At 39.2% G+C, this 25700-nt stretch overlaps 1 protein-coding gene across 1 annotated transcript; it reads right to left on the bottom strand.

The window, feature by feature from the left end:
- Positions 1-6325: 6325 nt before the first annotated feature.
- LOC115115227 (zinc finger BED domain-containing protein 4-like) lies at positions 6326-24942 on the bottom strand. Its single transcript, XM_065000965.1, has 5 exons — positions 24912-24942; positions 24245-24319; positions 12965-13232; positions 11891-12831; positions 6326-8406 (listed from the first exon to the last, which is right to left on the bottom strand). The coding sequence occupies exons 2-5, from the start codon at positions 24257-24259 to the stop codon at positions 6427-6429; spliced, it is 3204 nt and encodes a 1067-aa protein (XP_064857037.1). The 5' UTR covers positions 24260-24319; positions 24912-24942; the 3' UTR covers positions 6326-6426.
- Positions 24943-25700: the final 758 nt, after the last annotated feature.

Here is a 25700-nt window from a genome sequence, read left to right as displayed (position 1 = left end):
CTGCCATGACAACATGGAACTCTATTCCACAGTACTACATAGAGCCATGACTACATGGAACTCTATTCCACAGTACTACATAGAGCCATGACTACATGGAACTCTATTCCACAGTACTACACACTGCCATGACAACATGGAACTCTATTCCACAGTACTACACACTGCCATGACTACATGGACCTCTATTCCACAGTACTACACACTGCCATGACTACATGGAACTCTATTCTCTACCAAGTAACTCATGCAAGCAGTAAAATCAGATAAAAAAAAAAAACATTCAACTACACCTTGTGGAACAACGTGGATTTGTGAAGAGACACTCACAGGCACACACGCTACTATAGCACACGTACTACACAAGTACACTACATGACCAAAAGTAAGTGGACACCTGCTCACCGAACATCTTATTTCAAAATCATGGGCATTAATATGCTTTGCTGCTATAACAGCATCCACTCTTCTGGGAAGGCTTTCCACTAGATGTTGGAACATTGCTGCTATAACAGCCTCCACTCTTCTGAGAAGGCTTTCCACTAGATGTTGGAACAGCAGCCTCCACTCTTCTGGGAAGGCTTTCCACTAGATGTTGGAACATTGCTGCTATAACAGCATCCACTCTTCTGGGAAGGCTTTTCACTAGATGTTGGAACATTGCTGCCAAAACAGCCTCCACTCTTCTGGGAAGGCTTTCCACTAGATGTTGGAACATTGCTGCTATAACAGCATCCACTCTTCTGGGAAGGCTTTTCACTAGATGTTGGAACATTGCTGCCAAAACAGCCTCCACTCTTCTGGGAAGGCTTTCCACTAGATGTTGGAACATTGCTGCAGGGACTTGTTTCCATTCAGCCACAAGAGCATTAGTGAGGTCGGGCATTGACGTTTGGCGATTAGGGCTTGCAGTCGGCGTTCCAATTCATCCCAAAGTGTGGTCGATGGGGTTGAGGTCAGGGCTCTGTGCAGGCCAGTCAAGTTTTTCCACAGCGATCTCAACAAACCATTTCTGCATGGACCTTGCTTTGTGCAAGGGGCCATTATCATACCTGTTGCCACAAAGTTGGAAGCACAGAATTCTCTAGAATGTAATTGGCCTAGCCCGAACCATGAAAACTGCCCCAGACCATTATTCCTCCTCTATCAAACATAGTTGGGACTATGTATTGGGGCAGGTAGCGTTCTCCTGGCATCCACTAAGCACATTGGACTGCCATATGGTCTTGCATAATTCATCACTTCAGATAACGCTGAGCTTTACACAACTCCAGCCAAAGCTCTGTACTGCACACAGTGATCTTAGGCTTGTGTGCGGCTGCTCGGCCGCGGAAACCCATTTCATGAAGCTCACGACAAACAGTTCTTGTGCTGACGTTGCTTTCAGAGGCAGTTTGGAACTCGGTAGTGAATGTTGCATAGCGAGGACAGACTATTTTTACGTGCTATGCGCTTCAGCACTCTCCGGTCCCGTTCTGGGAGCTTGTGTGGCCTGCCACTTCACAATAACAATCACTTACAGTTGACCGGTTTAGCTCTAGCAGGGTCAGAAATTTAACTGACCGACTTGTTTGAAAGGTGACATCCAATGACAGTGCTACTTTGAAAGTCACTGAGCCCTCAGTAGGGATATTCTACTGCCAATGTTTGTCTATGGAGATTGCATGGCTGTGTGCTCGGTTGAAATAGCCAAATCCATTAATTTTAAGGGGTGTCCACATACACTATATATACAAAAGTATGTATGGTGGCACTAAACATGTATTGCAGATATGTAGTGGTGTAATAATGTTAAACATACTCTTGTATTTTATACTTGCCTTATATACTTCTTTGGACCCCAGGAAGAGTACTTGCTGCCTTGGCTAATGGGGATCCTTAATAAATACCAAAAGCAGCATGTCTCCTATTCATTAGATTTTTATTATATAGGACTACCATAATTATATTGCAGGCCACCTCTCTCCTTTTCTGACACGACTGGTTTATTCCCGCTACACTAACTAATGTTAGGCTACCATTTATCCATCGCTCAATCAATGTGACGGAGAAGTCCGTCACTGGCAGCGTTTGACACACACTCTCTCACACACACCTCCCTGCTCCATTATCACACAAGTTAACTTCGCTATCTTAGAACATACATTACACACTATTATTACCTCCCGTCAGCAACAGTTTATGGTATAAACAATATACAGACAAGCGTTCATGTTTAATTTAAGCAACGTTTATTGTACTTATCAATGTTATGGATGAGCGCGTTGTTTGTTTGGTTCTGTTCCTCGCTCTCAGTCTCTGTAGCTTCCGGGTATGCTGGGATAAGGACCAGAGTTTAGGGAATCGGGCTTGGTAGTGCCTGTCCAGAATGGCTGGTTCACGTGAATGGGCATATTGGAAGACACCATGTCAGTAGGGGTGGATTGTGTAAATGTGATATATTGGTATATTGTATCATGAGAAATGTGTTGCAATGTATATAATTTATGGTATGATCTAATGGGAGGGGCTTCCCCTACAAAAAGAGCCTCTTTCAGTTCAAAGGAGGGACCATTATGGATTGAGCCGTTGATGGGGCAGCATTGTTTTTTAAGCTGTCCCCATAATGTATACTTTGGATGGAAGTACTGTTTATCTTCTGGATTCACCATGTAAATAAACACCCAGAAGTACTGTTGCAGCTCCGCCATCGTTTTATTTGATAGATGTTAGGTTTTCCAGTTTAGCCTTCTGGCCTTCTCTACGTGACAATAGCCATTTATCTATCGCTCATTCAATAGCCAACCATGCTACCATTTATCCACTGATCAGTCATTAGCCAACCATGCTACCATTTATCATTAATTAGCCTACCATTTATCCACTGATCAGTCATTAGCCAACCATGCTACCATTTATAATTCATTAGCCTACCATTTATCCACTGATCAGTCATTAGCCAACCATGCTACCATTTATAATTCATTAGCCTACCATTTATCCACTGATCAGTCATTAGCCAACCATGCTACCATTTATAATTCATTAGCCTACCATTTATCCACTGATCAGTCATTAGCCAACCATGCTACCATTTATAATTCATTAGCCTACCATTTATCCACTGATCAGTCATTAGCCAACCATGCTCCAAAGTAAATGGGTCGGTAGACTAATACTTGACAGTAGACCTATATGGGTAGGCTACAGTATCGCTGAGCGATAGGAGTGTGACATTGTAGCCTAGTTAATCTCAGAGCCTTTACCAAGGCAGGAGATGGAAACACAATCATGTATCAATAAACTAAATATTACAGCAATTTGTCTTTTGCATATAAGTGTTGGCTGTAGGAAGCATTTAGGCTACTTTTCAATTGTTCAATAAACAACCAATCTTGCAGAATGGCTCCTTATAGCAGTTTCAGTTTGAAAAAGTCACTGCAAAAGATTGAAACATTCTGCCCACAACTCTACAGAAATGTGCTCAAATTTTATTTTAGGAACTGTCAGAGGGGGAGGGAGAAGATCAAGTTTTAATTAGTATGTTTAAATTGTTCTGTCGCTGACAAATATACTAAACACAAATATAAACGCAACAGGCAACAATTTTACTGAGTTACAGTTCATATGAGGAAATCAGTCAATTGAAATAAATTCATTAGGCCCTAATCTATGGATTTCACATGACTGGGCAGAGCAGTCATGGGTGGGCATAGGCCCACCCACTGGGGAGCTAGGCCCAGTCAATAAGAACGAGTTTTTCCCCACAAAAGTCTATATTATAGACAGAAATGATGATGCTGGGCTAATTGTGCGCCGCCCTATGGACTCCTGGTCACGGCCAGTTGTAACAAAGCCTGGGATTGAACCCGGGTCTGTAGTGACACCTCAAGCGCTACGATGTCATGCCTTAGACCACAGCGCCACTCTAGACAATTCACCTAATTTCTATTAGAAGACTACATATATATTTTTTACATTTATTTGTTCCAAATAGCACAATCAACACAGAAATAAACGTATTAATTTGAGAAAATCAGGTTGTTCAATGTTTTTAGTAGTTCCATATTGTTGCAGTTGCTGCACAGTGTTGCCATATGGCAACATATACACATTTAAACAAATATTTTTGACTTTTGTCTATTTGGGGCCATTTTAAGTGAGAAAAACAAATCCAACAGTTTGGTCCTATTTTAATGGGTGCATTAAAAGTGTAAAGACCTATTTTACTAATTAGGCCAATCAAAAAAACATTATGTACAGTGGTGCAAAAAAGTTTTTAGTCAGCCACCAAAATTGTGCAAGTTCTCCCACTTAAAAAGATGAGAGGCCTGTAATTTTCATCATAGGTACACTTCAACTATGACAGACAAAATGAGAAAGAAAAAAAATCCTGAAAATCACATTGTAGGATTTTTAATGAATTTATTTGCTAATTATGGTGGAAAATAAGTATTCCACCATCATTTTAAGTGGGAGAACTTGCACCAATTGGTGGCGGACTAAATACTTTCTTGTCCCACTGTACATAGGTCTGTAATACAATCTACTTTTACACCTGGGTTTGAAGTTGATGCAGCAGAATACTGCCAAGAGGCAGGGATATAGTGGGCAGTGATATAGTGGACAGGGATATAGTGGGCAGGGATATAGTGGGCAGGGATATAGTGGGCAGGGATATAGTGGGCAGGGATATAGTGGGCAGGGCAGGGATATAGTGGGCAGGGATACAGTGGACAGGGATACAGTGGACAGGGATACAGTGGGCAGGGATATAGTGGGCAGGGATACAGTGGGCAGGGATACAGTGGGCAGGGATACAGTGGGCAGGGATACAGTGGACAGGGATACAGTGGGCAGGGATACAGTGGGCAGGGATACAGTGGGCAGGGATACAGTGGGCAGGGATATAGTGGGTGGGATACAGTGGACAGGGATACAGTGGGCAGGGATACAGTGGGCAGGGATACAGTGGACAGGGATACAGTGGGCAGGGATACAGTGGGCAGGGATACAGTGGGCAGGGATACAGTGGGCAGGGATACAGTGGGCAGGGATACAGTGGGCAGGGATACAGTGGGCAGGGATATAGTGGGCAGGGATATAGTGGGCAGGGATATAGTGGGCAGGGATACAGTGGACAGGGATACAGTGGACAGGGATACAGTGGGCAGGGATATAGTGGGCAGGGATATAGTGGGCAGGGATACAGTGGGCAGGGATACAGTGGGCAGGGATACAGTGGGCAGGGATACAGTGGGCAGGGATACAGTGGGCAGGGATACAGTGGGCAGGGCAGGGGACAGTGGGCAGGGATACAGTGGGCAGGGATATAGTGGGCAGGGATATAGTGGGCAGGGATACAGTGGACAGGGATACAGTGGGCAGGGATATAGTGGGCAGGGATACAGTGGGCAGGGATACAGTGGGCAGGGATACAGTGGGCAGGGATATAGTGGGCAGGGATATAGTGGGCAGGGATACAGTGGGCAGGGATACAGTGGGCAGTGATATATTGGGCAGGGATATATAGTGGGTCGTTACACCAATTTGGTGCCTTTTGCAAAGTGCAAAATTGGTAAAACAAAACTTTTGATTTCACATAATTTGAACATTATGTCATAAAGAGCACATGTTCAACTTCATAAAAACACGTGTTCCCATCTCAAGAGGTTCAATAAAACAATGACTGTAGTAAGTGGCGATTAAGTGCAGGGTTGGCGATATCTTCTTAAATCAGCCATCAATCCCCTTATGACAGGGAGAATGAAAGCTTGTTGTGTCCATCAGGCAATTGAATGCTTCACAACAACAATAGTTTAAACATTTCTAGCCTGGCTAACAGGGGATCCCACTCAGTTTTCACAATCAAACACCAGGAAATGGCCAAAGAACCAGCTCATCTGCTTTCACTCTGTGTTCACTATTACACATTCAATGTTTCCACATGAAATAAATAACAATCTTCAGAAATGACTGTCAAAGCAACACCTCGGGCTTTACAATGGTGGTGAAGTTTGGAGACATTTTGGGATTAAGTGGGTTAAAATCTCCCTAGAAGTGACAGAGAGGGGCATTTCAAAATGCAGAATTTTGGTAATTTAGCAAGTCTATTAGAGGTCGACGGATTATGATTTTTCAACGCCGATACCGATGATTTGAGGACCAAAAAAAGCTGAAACCAATTAATCGGCCAAGTTTTTATTTGACCAATCGATATATATTATATGTGTGTGTGTGTGTATTTTTTAATAAAAAAAAAAGAAATTGGCCGATTAATCGGTATCGGCTTTTGTATCCTCCAATATATATATATATATTTGTAATGATGACAATTACAACAATACTGAATGAACACTTTAATTTTAACTGAATACATCAAATCAATCTAGTCTCAAATAACATGAGAACAACATGTTAAAAGGAACCACCAGCTTTCACAGGTCTTCAATAATCCCAGTTAAGAAGTTTTAGGTTGTAGTGCAGAAAGCAGAGCTTGTCTGCCTGGTCCTCTGTCAGTCTGCTCCTCCACTTATCATAAATGTTCCCCACCTCACTGAACACTCTCTCGCTTGGGACCGAAGAAGATGGAGGACAGAGAAACTTCTTCGCCAGTGGAGCGAGTGACTGAAATCTGTCCTCGTTCTGCTTCCACCACTCCAAAGGCAAGCCGCTCTTTCTGTCAATGACAGGCTCTGTGAGGTAACGCTCAAACTCAATGTCAAAACTGCACTGGACTCCGGCCCTGCCCTGTTGGCTTCCAAGGATTCTAGCGTAGAGGCTGTCCACCAGACTGGGTGGCTGATCTATCTGGACTCTTTGTCTTTTTGCACCTTGATCGGTGTCCTCCTCTTCACTCGTCCTTTCTGCGGTGGCTCTGGGATTTGGTTTCCTTAGTAGGTCAGACTCCTCCTTCAGCCACTCTTTTGCTTTCTCTAGTGCTGTCCCTGAGGTGAAGGCATAGCTCTTGTAACGTGGATCCAGGACAGTCGCCAGCATCAGGCACTTTGTCTCCTCGGCCTTGGAGAACCTCCTTGTCAGACTGTCCAACATGGTCTTCCGTAAAGTGTTGATGCCTTGAGTAGAAGAACCCTCCTGCTGCAGCATCAGCTTCAGCACCGACACACTGGGGATGATGCATGCTGCTGTAGAGTTGGAGTGGCTCATCTCCACGGTCACCTCCTCTATAGGTGCCAGAGTCTCAATTAGGTTAGAGACAATGTCCCACTGTGTAGCAGACAAACCGCTGATGTGTCCGTATTCACCTGCATACGCATTCAGTGCACGCCTCTGTTCAAACATCCTCTGCAACATGTGTAGTGTTGAGTTCCAGTGAGTTTGAACTGCTTGGATGATGCTGTGTTTGGGAAGGCCAAGCTCTTCCTGAATGGCCCTCAGCCTATGTTTGGCCAGTACACAGTGGTCAAAGTGAGTTGCACAGCTCTTCAACATGGCAATAATGTTTAGCACAGCTCTCTGACTGGACAGGCCATCACTGATTACAAGCTGTAGGGTGTGTGCACTGCAGCTGAAGTCTGGAAGCTCTGCCAGTCTCACACCTTTCACCATGTTTGCCCCACTGTCCCTGAGGACCAGCACTACACGTTCTGTGTGGATGTCCCAATATTCCAACATGGTCAAAAACATCTCTCTGATGTAGTTTCCTGCGTGTGATCCAGTCATAGTCTTGACATTCAGCACAACCTGCTTTCTTGTCCAGACATCGTCAATGAAATGTCCAGTAAGGCTCATCAGGGACTCTGTAGTGCCTGACCAGCAGTCAGTTGTGAATGCCATGTGTGGAGCGTTCCTTGGTGCCACCAGATTCTTCACTTTCATCACAACTCTTTCATGTGTTTTATCTAGCATTTCTGTGCGAAAGAATGTTTCATCTTTGATCCTGTACAGGGGTTCAGCAAGACTAATCAGCCGCTGAAAACCAACGTCAGACACCACTGTGAATGGCTGGTTGTCAGTGGCAATCATCTCAATAATTGCTTCATCCATCTTCTTGGCCCTTGGGTCTATGTCCTGCCATTTTGGGTCTTTGTCCTGCCATTTTGGATCTTTGTCCTGCCATTTTGGATCTTTGTCCTGCCATTTTGGATCTTTGTCCTGCCATTTTGGATCTTTGTCCTGCCATTTTGCTTGTTTATTAAACAGTTGCAAGAGTGTAGCCTGCGATGTCTGTGACGTGTCTGTATCACTTTTTCCTTGTGAAGAATTTGCGTTTGCTTTTTTCATCATTGCTTCCTTATGGGCGTTTGGGTGGATGTTCTTAAGGTGATTCCACAGGTTAGTGGTATTTTTGGATTTAGCCATTGCTGACCCCATGCTTATATCTTTATCACAAATAAGACACCTTGCTTTCCCTGGTGCCAATTCAATGTAATGGTCCCACACTGGTGCTCTGCTTTTCTCTGCCATCTGTAAAATTAATCACACACACACACACACACACACACACACACCTCTCTGAAGTGACAAGGATACAGAAGTCTGCTTAGGAGACACAAATACTCTCAACTGTTTGACTAATAAAGATTGCGTTTAAATTACCTGTGATGAATGTTGAAAACAAAAACTGTAATTTCTATATGCAGGAAATCCTATTTTAATAATGGACGTGGTAAGATCCGACGATCAAAGTGTGAGTCATAATTCCCATGACACCTTCCAGCAAAATCTGAAAAGCGGCTCATTCATTCATTCATTCCTTAGGATGTTTTTAGATTGAATTCAAAGGTCTGTGTTTCCTGTAGGATTACACCACCTTCACAACTTGATCACTGTGCAGATATCCATAGGACAAGGTAACTCTGATCAATATCGACTAAATATAAGCGAAGATAAATATTTGTTTAGTAGAGTGGATTTATTGAAAATATGTTGACAAACGTTACCTTATCCTAGTGAGATTTACACGGGTATCAAAAACAGAGGCGTTGGAGTAGATCAAGAGGTTCTCTATGAGGTCATAATGATAGTAACATTCTCTATGGAAGACATGAATGGTAAAATAACGAAGGAACCCCTTTCATGTTCAGCCGTAACTTATTATAGGAATTATGACACGTCAACTTTTTCTCTCTATACCATTTGTATTTCATATACCTTTGACTATTGGATGTTCTAATAGGCACTTTAGTATTGCCAGCCTAATCTCAGGAGATGATAGGCTTGAAATCATAAACAGCGCTGTGGTTCAAGCCTTGCGAAGAGCTGCTGGCAAACGCAGGAAAGTGCTGTTTGAATGAATGCTTACGAGCCTGCTGCTGCCTGCCACCACTCAGTCAGACTGCGCTATCAAATATCAAATTGTAGACTTAATTATAATATAATATTAACACACAGAAATACAAGCCTTTGGTCATTAATATGGTCAAATCCGGAAATAATAATTTAGAAAACAAAATGTTTATTCTTTCAATGAAATACGGGACCGTTCTGTATTTTATCTAACGGGTGGCATCCCTAAGTCTAAAAATTGCTGTTACATTGCACAACCTTCAATGTTATGTCATAATTATGTTCGCAACGAGCCAGGCGGCCCACTCTGTTGTATATACCCTGACTCTGCGTGCAATGAACGCAAGAGAAGTGACAAGTTTAATATTGATATTTCCCTACTTTAATATTGATATTTCCCTAGTTTAATATTGATATTTCCCTACTTTAATATTGATATTTCCCTAGTTTTTGATATTTCCCTAGTTTAATATTGATATTTCCCTAGTTTAATATCGATATTTCCCTAGTTTAATATTGATATTTCCCTAGTTTAATATTGATATTTCCCTAGTTTAATATTGATATTTCCCTAGTTTAATATTGATATTTCCCTAGTTTAATATTGATATTTCCCTAGTTTAATATTGATATTTCCCTAGTTTAATATTGATATTTCCCTAGTTTAATATTTTGTTTAATATATATTTTCCCTAGTTTAATATTGATATTTCCCTAGTTTAATATTGATATTTCCCTAGTTTAATATTGATATTTCCCTAGTTTTATTGATATTTCCCTAGATATTTCCCTAGTTTAATATTGATATTTTATTTCCTTTAATATTGATATTTCCCTAGTTTAATATTGATATTTCCCTAGTTTAATATTGATATTTCCCTAGTTTAATATTGATATTTCCCTAGTTTAATATTGATATTTCCCTAGTTTAATATTGATATTTCCCTAGTTTAATATTGATATTTCCCTAGTTTAATATTGATATTTCCCTAGTTTTATAATATTTTAGATATATTCCCTAGTTTAATATTGATATTTCCCTAGTTTAATATATATTTCCCTAGTTTAATATTGATATTTCCCTAGTTTAATATATTTCCCTAGTTTAATATTGATATTTCCCTAGTTTAATATTGATATTTCCCTAGTTTAATATTGATATTTCCCTAGTTTAATATTGATATTTCCCTAGTTTAATATTGATATTTCCCTAGTTTAATATTGATATTTCCCTAGTTTAATATATTTCCCTAGTTTAATAGATATTTCCCTAGTTTAATATATATTTCCCTAGTTTAATAGATATTTCCCTAGTTTAATAGATATTTCCCTAGTTTAATATATTTCCCTAGTTTAATATATTTCCCTAGTTTAATATGATATTTCCCTAGTTTAATAGATATTTCCCTAGTTTAATATTGATATTTCCCTAGTTTAATATGATATTTCCCTAGTTTAATAGATATTTCCCTAGTTTAATATATTTCCCTAGTTTAATATATTTCCCTAGTTTAATATATTTCCCTAGTTTAATATATTTCCCTAGTTTAATATATATTTCCCTAGTTTAATATATATTTCCCTAGTTTAATATATTTCCCTAGTTTAATATATTTCCCTAGATATTTCCTAGTTTAATATATAGTTTAATATTTCCCTAGTTTAATATTTTGATATTTCCCTAGTTTAATATATATTTCCCTAGTTTAATATATATTTCCCTAGTTTAATAGATATTTCCCTAGTTTAATATATTTCCCTAGTTTAATATATATTTCCCTAGTTTAATATATATTTCCCTAGTTTAATAGATATTTCCCTAGTTTAATATGAATATTTCCCTAGATTAATATGAATATTTCCCTAGTTTAATATTGCCTGCTAACATTAATTTATTTTAACTAAATATGCAGGTTTAAGAAACATATATACTTCTTTGTATTGATTTTAAGAAAGGCATTGATGTTTATAGTGAGGTACATTGATGTTTATGGTTAGGTACATTGATGTTTATGGTGAGGTACATTGATGTTTATGGTGAGGTACATTGATGTTTATGGTGAGGTACATTGATGTTTATGGTGAGGTACATTGATGTTTATGGTGAGGTACATTGATGTTTATGGTGATGTTTATGATTAGGTACATTGATGTTTATGGTGAGGTACATTGATGCTTATGATTAGGTACATAGATGTTTATGGTGAGGTACATTTGTGCAACAATTGTGCTTTTGTTAAATCAAGCATGCCACGCAGTTTCCTCATGGAATGCAATGTAATCGACCATAATCGGTGTCCAAAAATGCCGATGACCAATTGTTATGAAAACTTGAAAAATCGTCCCTAATTAAATCGGCCTTTAGTATGTATATTAAACACCGGATGTATTGATTTCACAATGGCCTATATTAAAGGGCATCTCATTGAACATGTATTTTTATATTGGATAGTAATAATGGAACGACCCTGACATTTTAACTGGTGATATTTTAGGGACGATAACCAAGTGAAACTCATCCCACATGGAGAGCAGTGGTAAGGTTTCTCGCCTGTGTGTATTCTCTGATGATTATCCTTCCCAATGGAATCTCTTTCCACACGGTTCACAGCTGTACGGTTTCTCCCGTGTGTATCCTTTGGTGGTTATTTAGATGTCCTACCTGATGGAAACTCTTCCCATACTGATCACAGCGGTATGGCTTCTCTCCGGTGTGATATTTTTGGTGTTCATTTAGCCGTCCTGCCCGACTAAAGCTCTTCCCACATTGGGAGCCGTGGTAGGGCTTCTCGCCACTGTGTACTCTCTGATGTGTCTTTAGGTCTCCTGCTTGATTGAAGCTTTGGGAACAGTGGGGCTTCTCTCCACTTTGTATTCTCTGATGACTCTGAAGGCATCCTTCCAACTTACAACTCTTCCTACAATGAGAGCAGTGGTAAGGCTTATCTTTGTGCATTAGCTGGTGCCTCTTCAGATTAGATGACAGACTGAAACCCTTCCCACATGGAGAGCAGTGAAAAAGATTGTCTCCTGTGTGAGTTTGTTGGTGTGCCTTTAAATGTGATAACTGATTGAAACTCTTCCCGCATTCAGAGCATTGATGAGGCTTCTCTCCTGTGTGTATTCTCCGATGTTTATTACGATTTCCTTCATCACTGAAACTCTTCCCACATTGGGTGCAATGGAAAGGCTTCTCCCCTGTGTGTATTTTATGGTGTCTCTTCAAATGCAATGATGAATCAAAAGTCTTCCCACACTGGGAGCAGTGGAAAGGCTTCTTTCCTGTGTGAGTAAGCTGGTGCGTCTTCAAGGTGCTTGGGGTCTGAAATCTCTTGCCACATTGACCACACATGTAAGGCTTCTTTGTTTTGAGAGTCTGTTTGTGTGGTATGAGGTGAGTTGGACAAATAAAGCTGCCTCTGCAATCTGAGCAGGGTCGGGGCCTACAAGTGTGCCTTCTCAACTCCTCTGGATCACAGAAACTAGTGAAGCAGTCCATGCAGTGGTGATGTTTCTGTCTTGAGTTCCTCCGTCTGTGTTGTTTATGGTTTCCTGATTCTGTGGAACTGGGCTCACTGTCTGAACATGGGTTGGAGATCTCCCCTGTGGGAATATGAACAGATATGGGGTTAAAATCAGAAAGGAAACATTGAAAGGGGCTTTAAAATACTTTTGATGCAAGCAGAAGCAATACAATAGGCACCAATCTCTCTCCATACTCCACACCTGAACTTACCTGGGTCAGTGATACTATCTACTGCTGCCTCCTCCTCTTGGTCTGGAGCAGACACTTCCCTGTTCTCCACCTCCTCTTTGACTTCTCTCTCCTCCTCGATTCCTCTCTCCTCCCATTCCTCTTTGACAATCACATTAAGTTCCAGTGTTTGACTGCAGTCCTCCAGCTTCACTGAGACCATCTCTGGACCCTGCTGTGAACTTCTCTGAGCTGAAACACCACAGCCAGAACCTGGGGACTCTGTGGACTTTGGTTCAGACATGGAAGGCTACAGATGGATCCAAAAGAGGAAGCACAACAAGTGAAAGGTGAGTTTCACTAAATAATAAAGGAATAGAACGTGCTCAATATTCCATGCACTAGGAATCCCTGCTAATAAAATGGAACTAGCTTGCTCACGTTGCTATGGCGATGGCAACGACAGCTAACGTCAGCAATGTGCAGTTATTATTTGGGTTATCTTTAGCTTACTGACCAGCCCTTAATCACGAATCTCTGTTCCAGTACATTACACAGAACAGTCATTGACCCCATGACGGAGGTTTTTGAAGATAATCTTCTCCTCGGGGTCAAACAGTGACAAGGGTCTGTAGAGTTCAGCGCCGACTACATCGATTTCTTAAAAATGTAACGTGGTAAATGCTTACCATGTACCTCTGTCTGTCCTGTGTAGTTGTGGTAAAGGGTAGGCAACAACATCTCCACCCCGCTGATCCTCAACACTGGGGCCCCACAAGGGTGCGTTCTGAGCCCTCTCCTGTACTCCCTGTTCACCCACGACTGCGTGGCCACGCACGCCTCCAACTCAATCATCAAGTTTGCGGACGACACAACAGTGGTAGGCTTGATTACCAACAACGACGAGACGGCCTACAGGGAGGAGGTGAGGGCCCTCGGAGTGTGGTGTCAGGAAAATAACCTCACACTCAACGTCAACAAAACTAAGGAGATGATTGTGGACTTCAGGAAACAGCAGAGGGAACACCCCCCTATCCACATCGATGGAACAGTAGTGGAGAGGGTAGTAAGTTTTAAGTTCCTCGGCATACACATCACAGACAAACTGAATTGGTCCACTCACACAGACAGCATCGTGAAGAAGGCGCAGCGGCGCCTCTTCAACCTCAGGAGGCTGAAGAAATTCGGCTTGTCACCAAAAGCACTCACAAACTTCTACAGATGCACAATCGAGAGCATCCTGGCGGGCTGTATCACCGCCTGGTACGGCAACTGCTCCGCCCACAACCGTAAGGCTCTCCAGGAGGTAGTGAGGTCTGCACAACGCATCACCGGGGGCAAACTACCTGCCCTCCAGGACACCTACACCACCCGATGTTACAGGAAGGCCATAAAGATCATCAAGGACAACAACCACCCGAGCCACTGCCTGTTCACCCCGCTATCATCCAGAATGCGAGGTCAGTACAGGTGCATCAAAGCTGGGACCGAGAGACTGAAAAACAGCTTCTATCTCAAGGCCATCAGACTGTTAAACAGCCACCACTAACATTGAGTGGCTGCTGCCAACACACTGACACTGACTCAACTCCAGCCACTTTAATAATGGGAATTGATGGGAAATGTAAAATATATCACTAGCCACTTTAAACAATGATACCTAATATAATGTTTACATACCCTACATTATTCATCTCATATGTATACGTATATACTGTACTCTATATCATCTACTGCATCCTTATGTAATACCTGTATCACTAGCCACTTTAACTATGCCACTTTGTTTACATACTCATCTCATATGTATATACTGTACTCGATACCATCTACTGTATCTTGCCTATGCTGCTCTGTACCATCACTCATTCATATATCTTTATGTACATATTCTTTATCCCCTTACACTGTGTATAAGAAAGTAGTTTTGGAATTGTTAGTTAGATTACTTGTTGGTTATTACTGCATTGTCAGAACTAGAAGCACAAGCATTTCGCTACACTCGCATTAACATCTGCTAACCATGTGTATGTGACAAATAAAATTTGATTTGAAATGCTTACCATGTACCTCTGTCTGTCCTGTGTAGTTGTGGTAAATGCTTACCATGTACCTCTGTCTGTCCTGTGTAGTTGTGGTAAATGCTTACCATGTACCTCTGTCTGTCCTGTGTAGTTGTGGTAAATGCTTACCATGTACCTCTGTCTGTCCTGTGTAGTTGCCTGCCTTTGTCTGCTGAAATCCATTATTTTTTACTACATAAGACAAACAGAGATACAACATAAGGTGAAATGTAACCTCTCTGTCTGTCTAACATAGACTATGTATGTATAGACACTATCTTGTGTGTAATGTGTGTCATTTTGAATAGAATGGAACGGCTCTATTTTGACATTAAAAGCTCTTTCTACCTTCTTGAGAAGTCCCTGATTTATGTTGGTACAATAATATGACATTCCATTACATTAATCTTCTAACTCACTCCAAAATCTTCTGACATAAGAACAGTCCCAAAACAAATGGTCAAGAGTCTCTGGGTCACAACCACAAAATAGACATTTGTTATCAATAGCTATTTTAAATCTGTGTATAATAAATGTCTTTACAGGGTAGATTCTATGCATTTTTTCACCTTTATTTAACCAGGTAGGCAAGTTGAGAACAAGTTCTCATTTACAATTGCGACCTGGCCAAGATAAAGCAAAGCAGTTCGACAGATACAACGACACAGAGTTACACATGGAGTAAAACAAACATACAGACATGAGTTTGTATGATACTTTTCACCTTATTAGATATACAATATTTACCAGACAACAACGAAACTTCGCTCTAGTTCACTTGTCTTAGGGCTGCACTCCAGTACATTTTAGCAGAGGGAATAGTAACATATTGACATAGTTACATGACATAGTTTCCTTATATGGGGCGGCAGGGTAGCCTAGTGGTTAGAGCGTTGGACTAGTAACCGGAAGGTTGCAAGTTCAAACCCCCGAGCTGACAAGGTACAAATCTGTCATTCTGCCCCTGAACAGGCAGTTAACCCACAGTTCCTAGGCCGTCATTGAAAATAAGAATTTGTTCTTACTGACTTGCCTAGTTAAATAAAGGTAAAATAAAAAAATTAATATACATGTTAAGGGAAACTCCATGGCTGGATGGCAAACCAGTGGAAGTATACAAATCTTTTTGGGGTATACTCAAAGGACCATTGTTGGCTTGTTTTCACCACTCCTATATAAATGGTCGATTATCAGACACGCAACAACAAGGTCTGATATCATTATTACTGAAACAGGACCCGAGTGGTATATATAAAGATCCAGTCCATTTAAAAAATTGGAAACCTCTTACACTTCAGTGTTGTGATGCAAAAATCCTAGCAAAATGCTTGGCACACAGAATTAAAAGAGTATTGTCAGATATTATTCATCAGACAGGTTTTTTACATGGACGATACATTGGAGATAATATAAGACAAGTACTGGAAACAATAGAACACTATAAAATACCGGGGACACCAGGCCTGGTTTTCATAGCTGATTTTGAAAAGGCTTTTGATAAAGTACGACTGGAGTTTATATATTAAATGCCTAGAATATTTCAATTTAGGGGAATCTCTTATAAAATGGCTTAAAGTTATGTATAGTAAATAATGGCTACATCTCAGAAAGTTTTAAACTATCTAGAGGAGTAAAACAAGGTTGTCCACTATCGGCATATCTGTTTATTATTGCCATCGAAATGTTAGCTGTTAAGATTAGATCAAAGATAATATTAAGGGATTAGAAATCCGTGGCCTAAAAACTAAGGTGTCATTGTACGCTGATGATTCATGTTTTCTTTTAAAACCACAATTGGAGTCTCTCCACAGCCTCTTAGAGGATCTAGATACTTTTGCTATCCTCTCTGGATTAAAACCAAATTATGATAAGTGATACTATATTACTTATTGGATCACTAAAAAATGCACATTTTACATTACCATGTAGTTGACCAATTAAATGGTCTGACGGAGATGTAGACATACAAATCCCAAAGAAAAGAAATTCTCACTCCAATACATTTTTATAGAAAGTTAGCAAAAATAGATAAGACCTTGCTACCATGGAAAGGAAAATACCTGTCTATGTGTGGAAAAATCACCCTGATTAACTCCTTAGTTATATCACAGTTTACCTATTTGCTTATGGTTTTGCCTACACCTAGTGACCTGCTTTTTAAATTATATGAACAAAAAATATTCAATTTTATTTGGAACGGCAAACCAGATAAAATGAAAAGGGCCTATTTATATAACGAATATGAATTCAGTGGGCAGAAATGATTAAATATTAAAGCATTAGACCTCTCACTAAAGGCATCAGTCATACAAAAGTTATACTTAAATCCAAACTGGTTCTCTAGTAAATTGGTAGGAATGTTTCATCCTATATTCAAGAAAGGCCTTTTCCCCTTTATTCAGATTACACCTGCTCACTTTCGGTTGTTTGAAAAGGAAATAATCTCCAAAATATCTTTATTTTTTAAACAAGCCTTAGAAAGTTGGTTTCAATTTCAGTTTAATCCACCTGAAAGGACGGAACAAATAGTACAACAAATATTGTGGTTAAATTCAAATATACTAATTGATAAAAAAAACTGTATTTATCGAATACATTTTTTTTAAAGGTATAAATTTAGTGAATGACATCATAAATAGGACTGGTGGAGTTGTGTCACACATGCAGCTAACACAGACATATGGAAATGTCTGCTCTACCCAAAATTACAACCAATTAATTGCAGCATTACCACAAAAATGGAAGAGGCAAGTAGAAGGGGAAAAAAGTAAGGAACTTGTATGTCGGCCCTGTATTAAAGAACATAAATGGTTAAAGAAAAGTGTGATAAATAAAAACATTCACCAATTTCATTTAAGGACCAAAAAACTGACATATAAATGGCAAAATAGTTGGGAAGAGATTTTCGATGTTCCCATTCCATGGCACATGGTTTATGAATTGATACGCAAAACAATTGCCGGATTCAAAACTTCAAATTTTTCAATATAAATTACTATACAAAATCCTTGCAACTAATAGCAATACTGGGTGATTTGAAAAGCCATTGTCAATCAATCAATAATATAATAATTATTTTAGTAAAACATTTTTTTTTTAAATTTACAATCTGTAGAAGCTATGAGAATAGGAGGGTTCAATTATTTTGTCACTACAGCACAGTAGAAAATATATGGCAAGTAGAAATCCGAAATGGATGATGTTGAGAGACAGATGGGAGAGGTTGAGTGGAGCTGAAGGCTGGGACTAATAACAAGATAAACAATGTAAAACATACGGGATCTGTAGAATGTATATAGGTTCGGAGCTTTTGTAAAGTAGCACAGTTACAAATAGAAATCAAACTGGATGGACATCAGAAATAGAGGAAGGACTAAGAACAAACAAGAGAGAACTATTGTAAAGTAGACTGTGTCTGTAGAGTGTGTATAAGATGTATGGATTGAAGGTAGAAGCAGAAGTGTTTATTAGTTTACTCCAATTGGGGGATCGGCGGAAGGGTTTGCGGGGAATAATAATAAAGGTATATTCTTTAAAAAAGTATATATGTCTATATAGGTACGTGTATGTATATATGTGTATATAGGTATGTGTATGTATATATGTGTATATGTATGTCTATACAGGTATGTGTATGTATATATGTGTATATGTATGTCTATACAGGTATGTGTATGTATATATGTGTATATGTATGTCTATACAGGTATGTGTATGTATATATGTGTATATGTATGTCTATATAGGTATGTGCATGTATATATGTATGTATATATGTGTATATGTATGTCTATATAGGTATGTGCATGTATATATGTGTATATGTATGTCTATATAGGTACGTGTATGTATATATGTGTATATGTATGTCTATACAGGTATGTGTATGTATATATGTGTATATGTATGTCTATATAGGTACGTGTATGTATATATGTATGTATATATGTGTATATGTATGTCTATATAGGTATGTGTATGTATATATGTGTATATATGTATGCATGCGTGTATGTATATGGATATATATATTTACCCAAAAATATGGGGATTGGAAATGATGCAGACAATTACATTGGAAGCAACATTCTTTCCGCAATATGCTGATCCACCCTCCAGAAAAAATAAATAAAGACTTGTTTTTGTATTTTATGTCTTTATTATTCCAGATTGTATATATGTATGAAAATTGTGTTTGTACATGAGGTTCCAAGTTAGAAGTACTTGTTAATGAAAGTTTGCAGCTTAATAGGGATTTTACCCAAATCAACGGTGCATTTTAGTAAGAATTCTAGACCACCAATCTGTTGGAGTATTAAATTAGGGATGATATTCCAAATGCAATCCTTATTTCTTAAATGGTTTTGTATCCATTTAATCTATACAGGTATGTAATATATATATTATGTCTAGGTTTTACAATCCAGAGTATTCAACCCTCCCTCACCTTGGGTCCTACATATTACCGCTTTTATTAAATAATGAGCTTTATTCCTCCATATGAAGTTAAATCATTTAGTATCAACCATTGTAGTTACTGACAGAGGACCATCCAAGGCAAGGGAGGTATAAACTCATCTGGACCTTCAGACTGTGATAAAAGTACACGCCCAGATAAAGATCTCGTAATAACCAGGAGTTAAATCTCTTCTCAATGTCCTCTACAACAGGAGAGACATTTAAGTCGGCCCTGTAATACCAAGATACAGTGCCTTGCCCCCTTAATACCAAGATACAGTGCCTTGCCCCCTTAATACCAAGATACAGTGCCTTGTATAATACCAAGATATAGTGCCTTGCCCCCTTAATACCAAGATACAGTGCCTTGCCCCCTTAATACCAAGATACAGTGCCTTGTCCCCTTAATACCAAGATACAGTGCCTTGCCCCCTTAATACCAAGATACAGTGCCTTGCCCCCTTAATACCAAGATACAGTGCCTTGCCCCCTTAATACCAAGATACAGTGCCTTGCCCCCTTAATACCAAGATACAGTACGTGTATGTATATATTGTATATGTATGTCTATACAGGTATGCCATATGTGTATATTTCAGGTTTCAAACATAAAGATATAAAACTGTATTTTTTGTGAAGAATCAACAACAAGTGGGACACAATCATGAAGTGGAACGACATTTATTGTATATTTCAAACTTTTTAACAAATCAAAAACTGAAAAATTGGGTGTGCAATATTATTCAGCCCCTTTACTTTCAGTGCAGCAAACTCTCTCCAGAAGTTCAGTGAGGATCTCTGAATGATCCAATGTTGACCTAAATGACTAATGATGATAAATACAATCCACCTGTGTGTAATCAAGTCTCCGTATCAATGCACCTGCACTGTGATAGTCTCAGAGGTCCGTTGCGCAGAGAGTATCATGAAGAACAAGGAACACACCAGGCAGGTAGATACTGTTTGAAGAAAAAAGGGGATTGGATAAAAAAGATTTCCCAAGCTTTAAACATCCCAAGGAGCACTGTGCAAGCGATAATATTGAAATGGAAGGAGTATCAGACCACTGCAAATCTACCAAGACCTGATCCCTCTAAACTTTCAGCTCATACAATAAAGACTGATGATTTTTGTAGGCCCATGATCACTCTGGATGAACTGCAGAGATCTACAGCTGAGGTGGGAGACTCTGTGTAGGACAACAATCAGTCGTATATTGCACAAATCTTGCCTTAATGAAAGAGTGGCAAGAAGAAAGCCATTTCTTAAAGATATCCATAAAAAGTGTTGTTTAAAGTTTAACAAGCCACCTGGGAGACACACCAAACATGTGGAAGAAGGTGCTCTGGTCAGATGAAACCAAAATTGAACTTTTTGGCAACAATGCAAAACGTTATGTTTGGCGTAAAAGCAACACAGCTAATCACCCTGAACACACCATCCCCACTGTCAAACATGGTGGTGGCAGCATCATGGTTTGGGCCTGCTTTTCTTCAGCAGGGACAGGGAAGATGGTTAAAATTGATGGGAAGATGGATGGAGCCAAATACAGGACCATTCTGGAAGAAAACCTGATGGAGTCTGCAAAGACCTGAGACTGGGACGGAGATTTGTCTTCCAACAAGACAATGATCCAAAACATAAAGCAAAATCTACAATGGAATGGTTCAAAAATCTCAGGTGTTAGAATCAAGTCAAAGTCAATGTACAACAGACCTGAATCCAATCGAGAATCTGTGGAAAGAACTGAAAACTGCTGTTCACAAATGCTCTCCATCCAACCTCACTGAGCTCAGCTGTTTTGCAGGAGGAATGGGAAAACATTTCTGAAAATGTCTTCGATGTGAAAATCTGATAGAGACATACCCCAAGCGACTTACAGCTGTAATTGCAGCAAAAGGTGACATTACAAAGTATTAGTTTAAGGGGGCTGAATAATTTTGCAGGCCCAATTTTTCAGTTTTTGATTTGTTAAAAAAGTTTGAAATATCCAATAAATGTCGTTCCACTTCATGATTGTGTTTGAAGCCTGAAATGTGGCAAAAAATCGCAAAGTTCAACATTTCCTAATATTCAGAGGCACTGTATGTGATCACATCTTTTACAGGGATATTACATACTGAGTTTAAGTCACATTTCCTAATATTCAGAGATATTAGGAATTATGATTTATATTTTTAAATGCTGGTGTCGTCAGCCAATTGGTCAATATTTTATCTCTGTCTTGTATCTGAATACCCCTAAAACTATCCTTATTTATATGAAGTGCCATAACTTGTGTGACCAATAAAAATAAGAAAGGAGAAAATTGGGCCTCCTTGTTTAATTCCACGTCTAACATCGCATCTCTGAAGGTCCATAGGATAATTTAACAGGGCTGTTACTATTATTGTAAAGTGTCTTAATTACATGTTGAAAATATTGATCAAAACCAAAGAAATGAAGAGTCTCAAAAAGAAAATAATGTTCAACTGTATCAAACGCCTTGTAAAAGTCTACAAATAAAATAAAGTTATCTTCCATAATGTGCTCATTGTAGTCTATCAAGTCCAATACTAGTAGAATAGTATTACACATATGTCTGCCCTTAATAAAACCAGACTGGGTTTCATCAATGATTTGGTCAAGACCTTTTTTAAGTCTTTCTGCAAAGATGGATGCAAGTACCTTTCCATCATTGTTCATTAATGTGATTGGTCTCCAATTTTCGAACATCATAGAATGTTTGTTTGGTTTGGGTATCACAGAAATGAGGCCTTGAGTCATAGAAACAGGCAGGACCCCTAAATCAATTGCCTCCTTAAAAACATGAAACATAAATTCAATGATATCCTTCTGATAATATGTATAGAATTCACTGATAATGCCATCATTCCCTGGAGATTTGTTCTCTTTTAACTTGCTGATACATTTTTTAAATTTAATTGATAGAAATAATTTGATCACAAGACTTTTGGAAGTTTTCATCTATACATTTTGCATAGTCTTTGACAGAGTCCTAGCAAGGCAGATGTGTTGTTAGTAGGACAGGCATTACTGGTATAAAGGTTACCATGGAATTCTGAAACATATTTTGAAACATCTTTTGGGTTTTCATTTTCTTTGCCATCTATATTAAGCTTATGAAAAGATGTACCTTTAGAATTTTTTCTTTCTAAATTGTAAAAGTATTTTGTATTTTCCCCTCCACCTTCCTCCAACCATCTCCTTCTTGATCTTACAAATGCCCCTTTTGCTCGCTCTTCATACATCCGGTCCATTTCTAGTTGTAAAGAGAATAACTGAGCCTTTCCTTCTTCATCAAGGTCCTCATAGAGATTAGAGAAAGGATTTCCTTTATAAGTTTATCTTCCCTCAATCTTTTAAAGTTCAGCAATTTCTTTACCTCTTCATGGCTGTTTGTCTTATTTCACACTTCCTGAATTCCCAATATTTCCCATAAGACTTAAATAGTTGGTCTTTCTTCCTATTGTCTTGTATAATATCTTTGGCATCCATCTTGAAATGATCATCTTCCAACAGTCTACTATTGAGTTTCCAATAACTCCGATTCGGTTTAACTTCAGATCCATTCATATTTAAATATAACTTTATGATCAGTAAGAATTGATGGTTCAATTGATACCTTCACTACAGAATTATCTAATGAATTAGAAATCAACCCGAAGTCAATTGTTGACTGTCTGGACATGTCCTTGTTACTCCAAGTGAAGTCCTTTTTATCAGGACATTTAGATCTCCAAACATCGACTAATCCAAGACGGCGGTTATTAAACTCAGGATTAACAATGCTGGATCTGTTAGGAGAGGGATATCTGTCAATCATCACATTAGATACACAATTAAAATCTCCACCTAAGATACTTTTGATATCCTGAAATACACCTAGAACTCTATGAGTCTCTTCTTCAAATTCTTGACATAATATCCCATTGTTTTGTTTGTTGTTGGATGCATAAATATTCCCTAATAAAAACATTTCACTGTTGAAATTCACTGTTAAAATGAACCAACGTCCAGAGTGGTGAGTCTTCCTACTGACGACCTTCCTTTAAATGCACCTCTTAAAACTGCTACACCTGCAGAGTGGTGAGTCTTACTACCGATGACCTCCCCTTTAAATGCACCTCTTAAAACTGCTACACCTGCAGAGTGGTGAGTCTTACTACTGATGACCTCCCCTTTAAATGCACCTCTTAAAACTGCTACACCTGCAGAGTGGTGAGTCTTACTACCGACGACCTCCCCTTTAAATGCACCTCTTAAAACTGCTACACCTGCAGAGTGGTGAGTCTTACTACTGATGACCTTCCCTTTAAATGAACATCTTAAAACTGCTACACCTGCAAAGTCTTACTGACCTCCCCTTTAAATGCCCTTTAAACACCTCTTAAAACTGCTACAGTGGTGAGTCTTACTACTGATGACCTTCCCTTTAAATGCTACACCTGCAAAACGATGACCTACACCCACCTGCAGAGTGGTGAGTCTTTAAATGCACCTCTTAAAACTGCTACACCTGCAGAGTGGTGAGTCTTACTACTGATGACCTCCCTTTAAATCCCTCTTAAATGCACCTCTTAAAACTGCTCTACACCTGCAGAGTGGTGAGTCTTACTACTGACGACCTTCCCTTTAAATGCACCTCTTAAAACTGCTCTACACCTGCAGAGTGGTGAGTCTTACTACTGACGACCTTCCCTTTAAATGCATCTCTTAAAACTGCTACACCTGCAGAGTGGTTGTTGTCACATGATAACCAGATATGGTTACCACAATTGCATCTCAATAAGTGACATACCCTCTTGGCTCTCATCTTTTCCCCTGGGGCTTGACTGGAGTGCCGGGGTCGTAAGGTAACGGCCTGAGCTGGGGACTGGAGGGGCGCAAGTTGTGAGTATTGTTGTCCATACTCACCACATTTTCACCACCCATTGCAGTATTTACCCCCACAGTTACATTCTGAAGAGGAGTGCCCACAACCACACAATATTTTGTGGTTAACTGTCCATCTGACGATCTCCCCATTTCTTTCCTTTTGGTTCTGGTCGTGGAAGTTTCCATGTGCGTTCTACAAGCTAGTTTTTAAGCTAGCAAGCTTACCTGGCTATCTAGTAGTGTCGAAAACTTAGTTTTAGGAGGTGGAAAACTTGCAGAAAGTAATCAATTACTTTGGTAAACAAATGAAACCATATTCATACGGGGTTTATCACCGTAGAAATGAACTACCAAACGGTCATATTTGGGTAAAGAAATCCAATAATTCCTTTAACTACCAAAACAAATGATCTGCACTGACCGCCATCTTGCGCGTCCACAGCGTGTTTACTAAAGGCTAGTTAGCAAGCTAGCTAGATCAATAGACTAATCAATGTTGATCGGGTGAGCGTGGACAAATTATCCGACTATTAAATCGTGTTTGTTGTATTTGGAAACGTTATAGAAAATGTTAACAAGTTTGATTTTACCTTCACACTTGATTTTGAAAGTTGCCCGCTGCTGTTGTTGTTTGCCCTGTTTTAACAGAACGAGATATGCGCTGTTCCCGCGAGAATACAGATATGTGCGCTCAAGACCGTCGTGGCTGCGCATATTGCGCAAATTCATTTAATCTTTCTTTCTGAATAGGATTTTATATTTTATTTAACCTTTATTTAACTAGGGCAGGATAAAATTATATTTTACCCAGTCTCAGATCATATGTGAATTGGCCTGAAGACCATTTTGGCAGTTAATCACGGTTCCAAACTGATCAAAGAAAGCAACTTCTTTACTCAAACTGTTTGTAATTGATTTACGTGTCGATAGTGCCATCTTGTGGTTTAACGGAGCGACTACACATTGCATTCATCTCAACTTCACTGATGTCGCTTCTTTCAGGTTGAATAATCATACAAATATATTATATCTTAACGACCAAAACATCTATTCTGAATAATTCCCCAAAACCATAATTAAGGAACATGACAACAGTAATGGAATATCATATTTTTGTTCCAATATAAATCAGGGACTTCTCAAGAAGGTAGAAAGAGCTTTTAATGTCAAAATAGAGCCGATCCATTCTATTCAAAATGACATATATTACACACAAGATAGTGTCTATACATACATAGTCTATGTTAGACAGACAGACCTACATTTCACCTTCTGTAGGTCCTGCTTCTATCAAAACAAACAGTACAAAGTATGGCAGCTCACAGAGGTAGGAACACTTTAAAACTGCAGGGGGGTGTTTTGAGTTTGTCTTTACAGTG

The sequence above is a fragment of the Oncorhynchus nerka genome, linkage group LG15, assembly GCF_034236695.1.
Source record: "Oncorhynchus nerka isolate Pitt River linkage group LG15, Oner_Uvic_2.0, whole genome shotgun sequence".
Taxonomy (NCBI): Eukaryota; Metazoa; Chordata; class Actinopteri; order Salmoniformes; family Salmonidae; genus Oncorhynchus; species Oncorhynchus nerka.
Note: the sequence above shows the minus strand (reverse complement) of the source record. Positions and strands in the feature narration are given on the sequence as shown.

What these genes read in the sequence shown, in the direction of transcription:
- LOC115115227 (XM_065000965.1), bottom strand. An exon ending in AGATAGTATCACTGACCCAG is followed by an intron (nt 12,832 to 12,964) that starts GTAAGTTCAGGT and finishes ATATTCCCACAG; the next exon opens with GGGAGATCTCCAACCCATGT. An exon ending in ATGGGAAGAGTTTCCATCAG is followed by an intron (nt 8,407 to 11,890) that starts GTAGGACATCTA and finishes TTAATTTTACAG; the next exon opens with ATGGCAGAGAAAAGCAGAGC.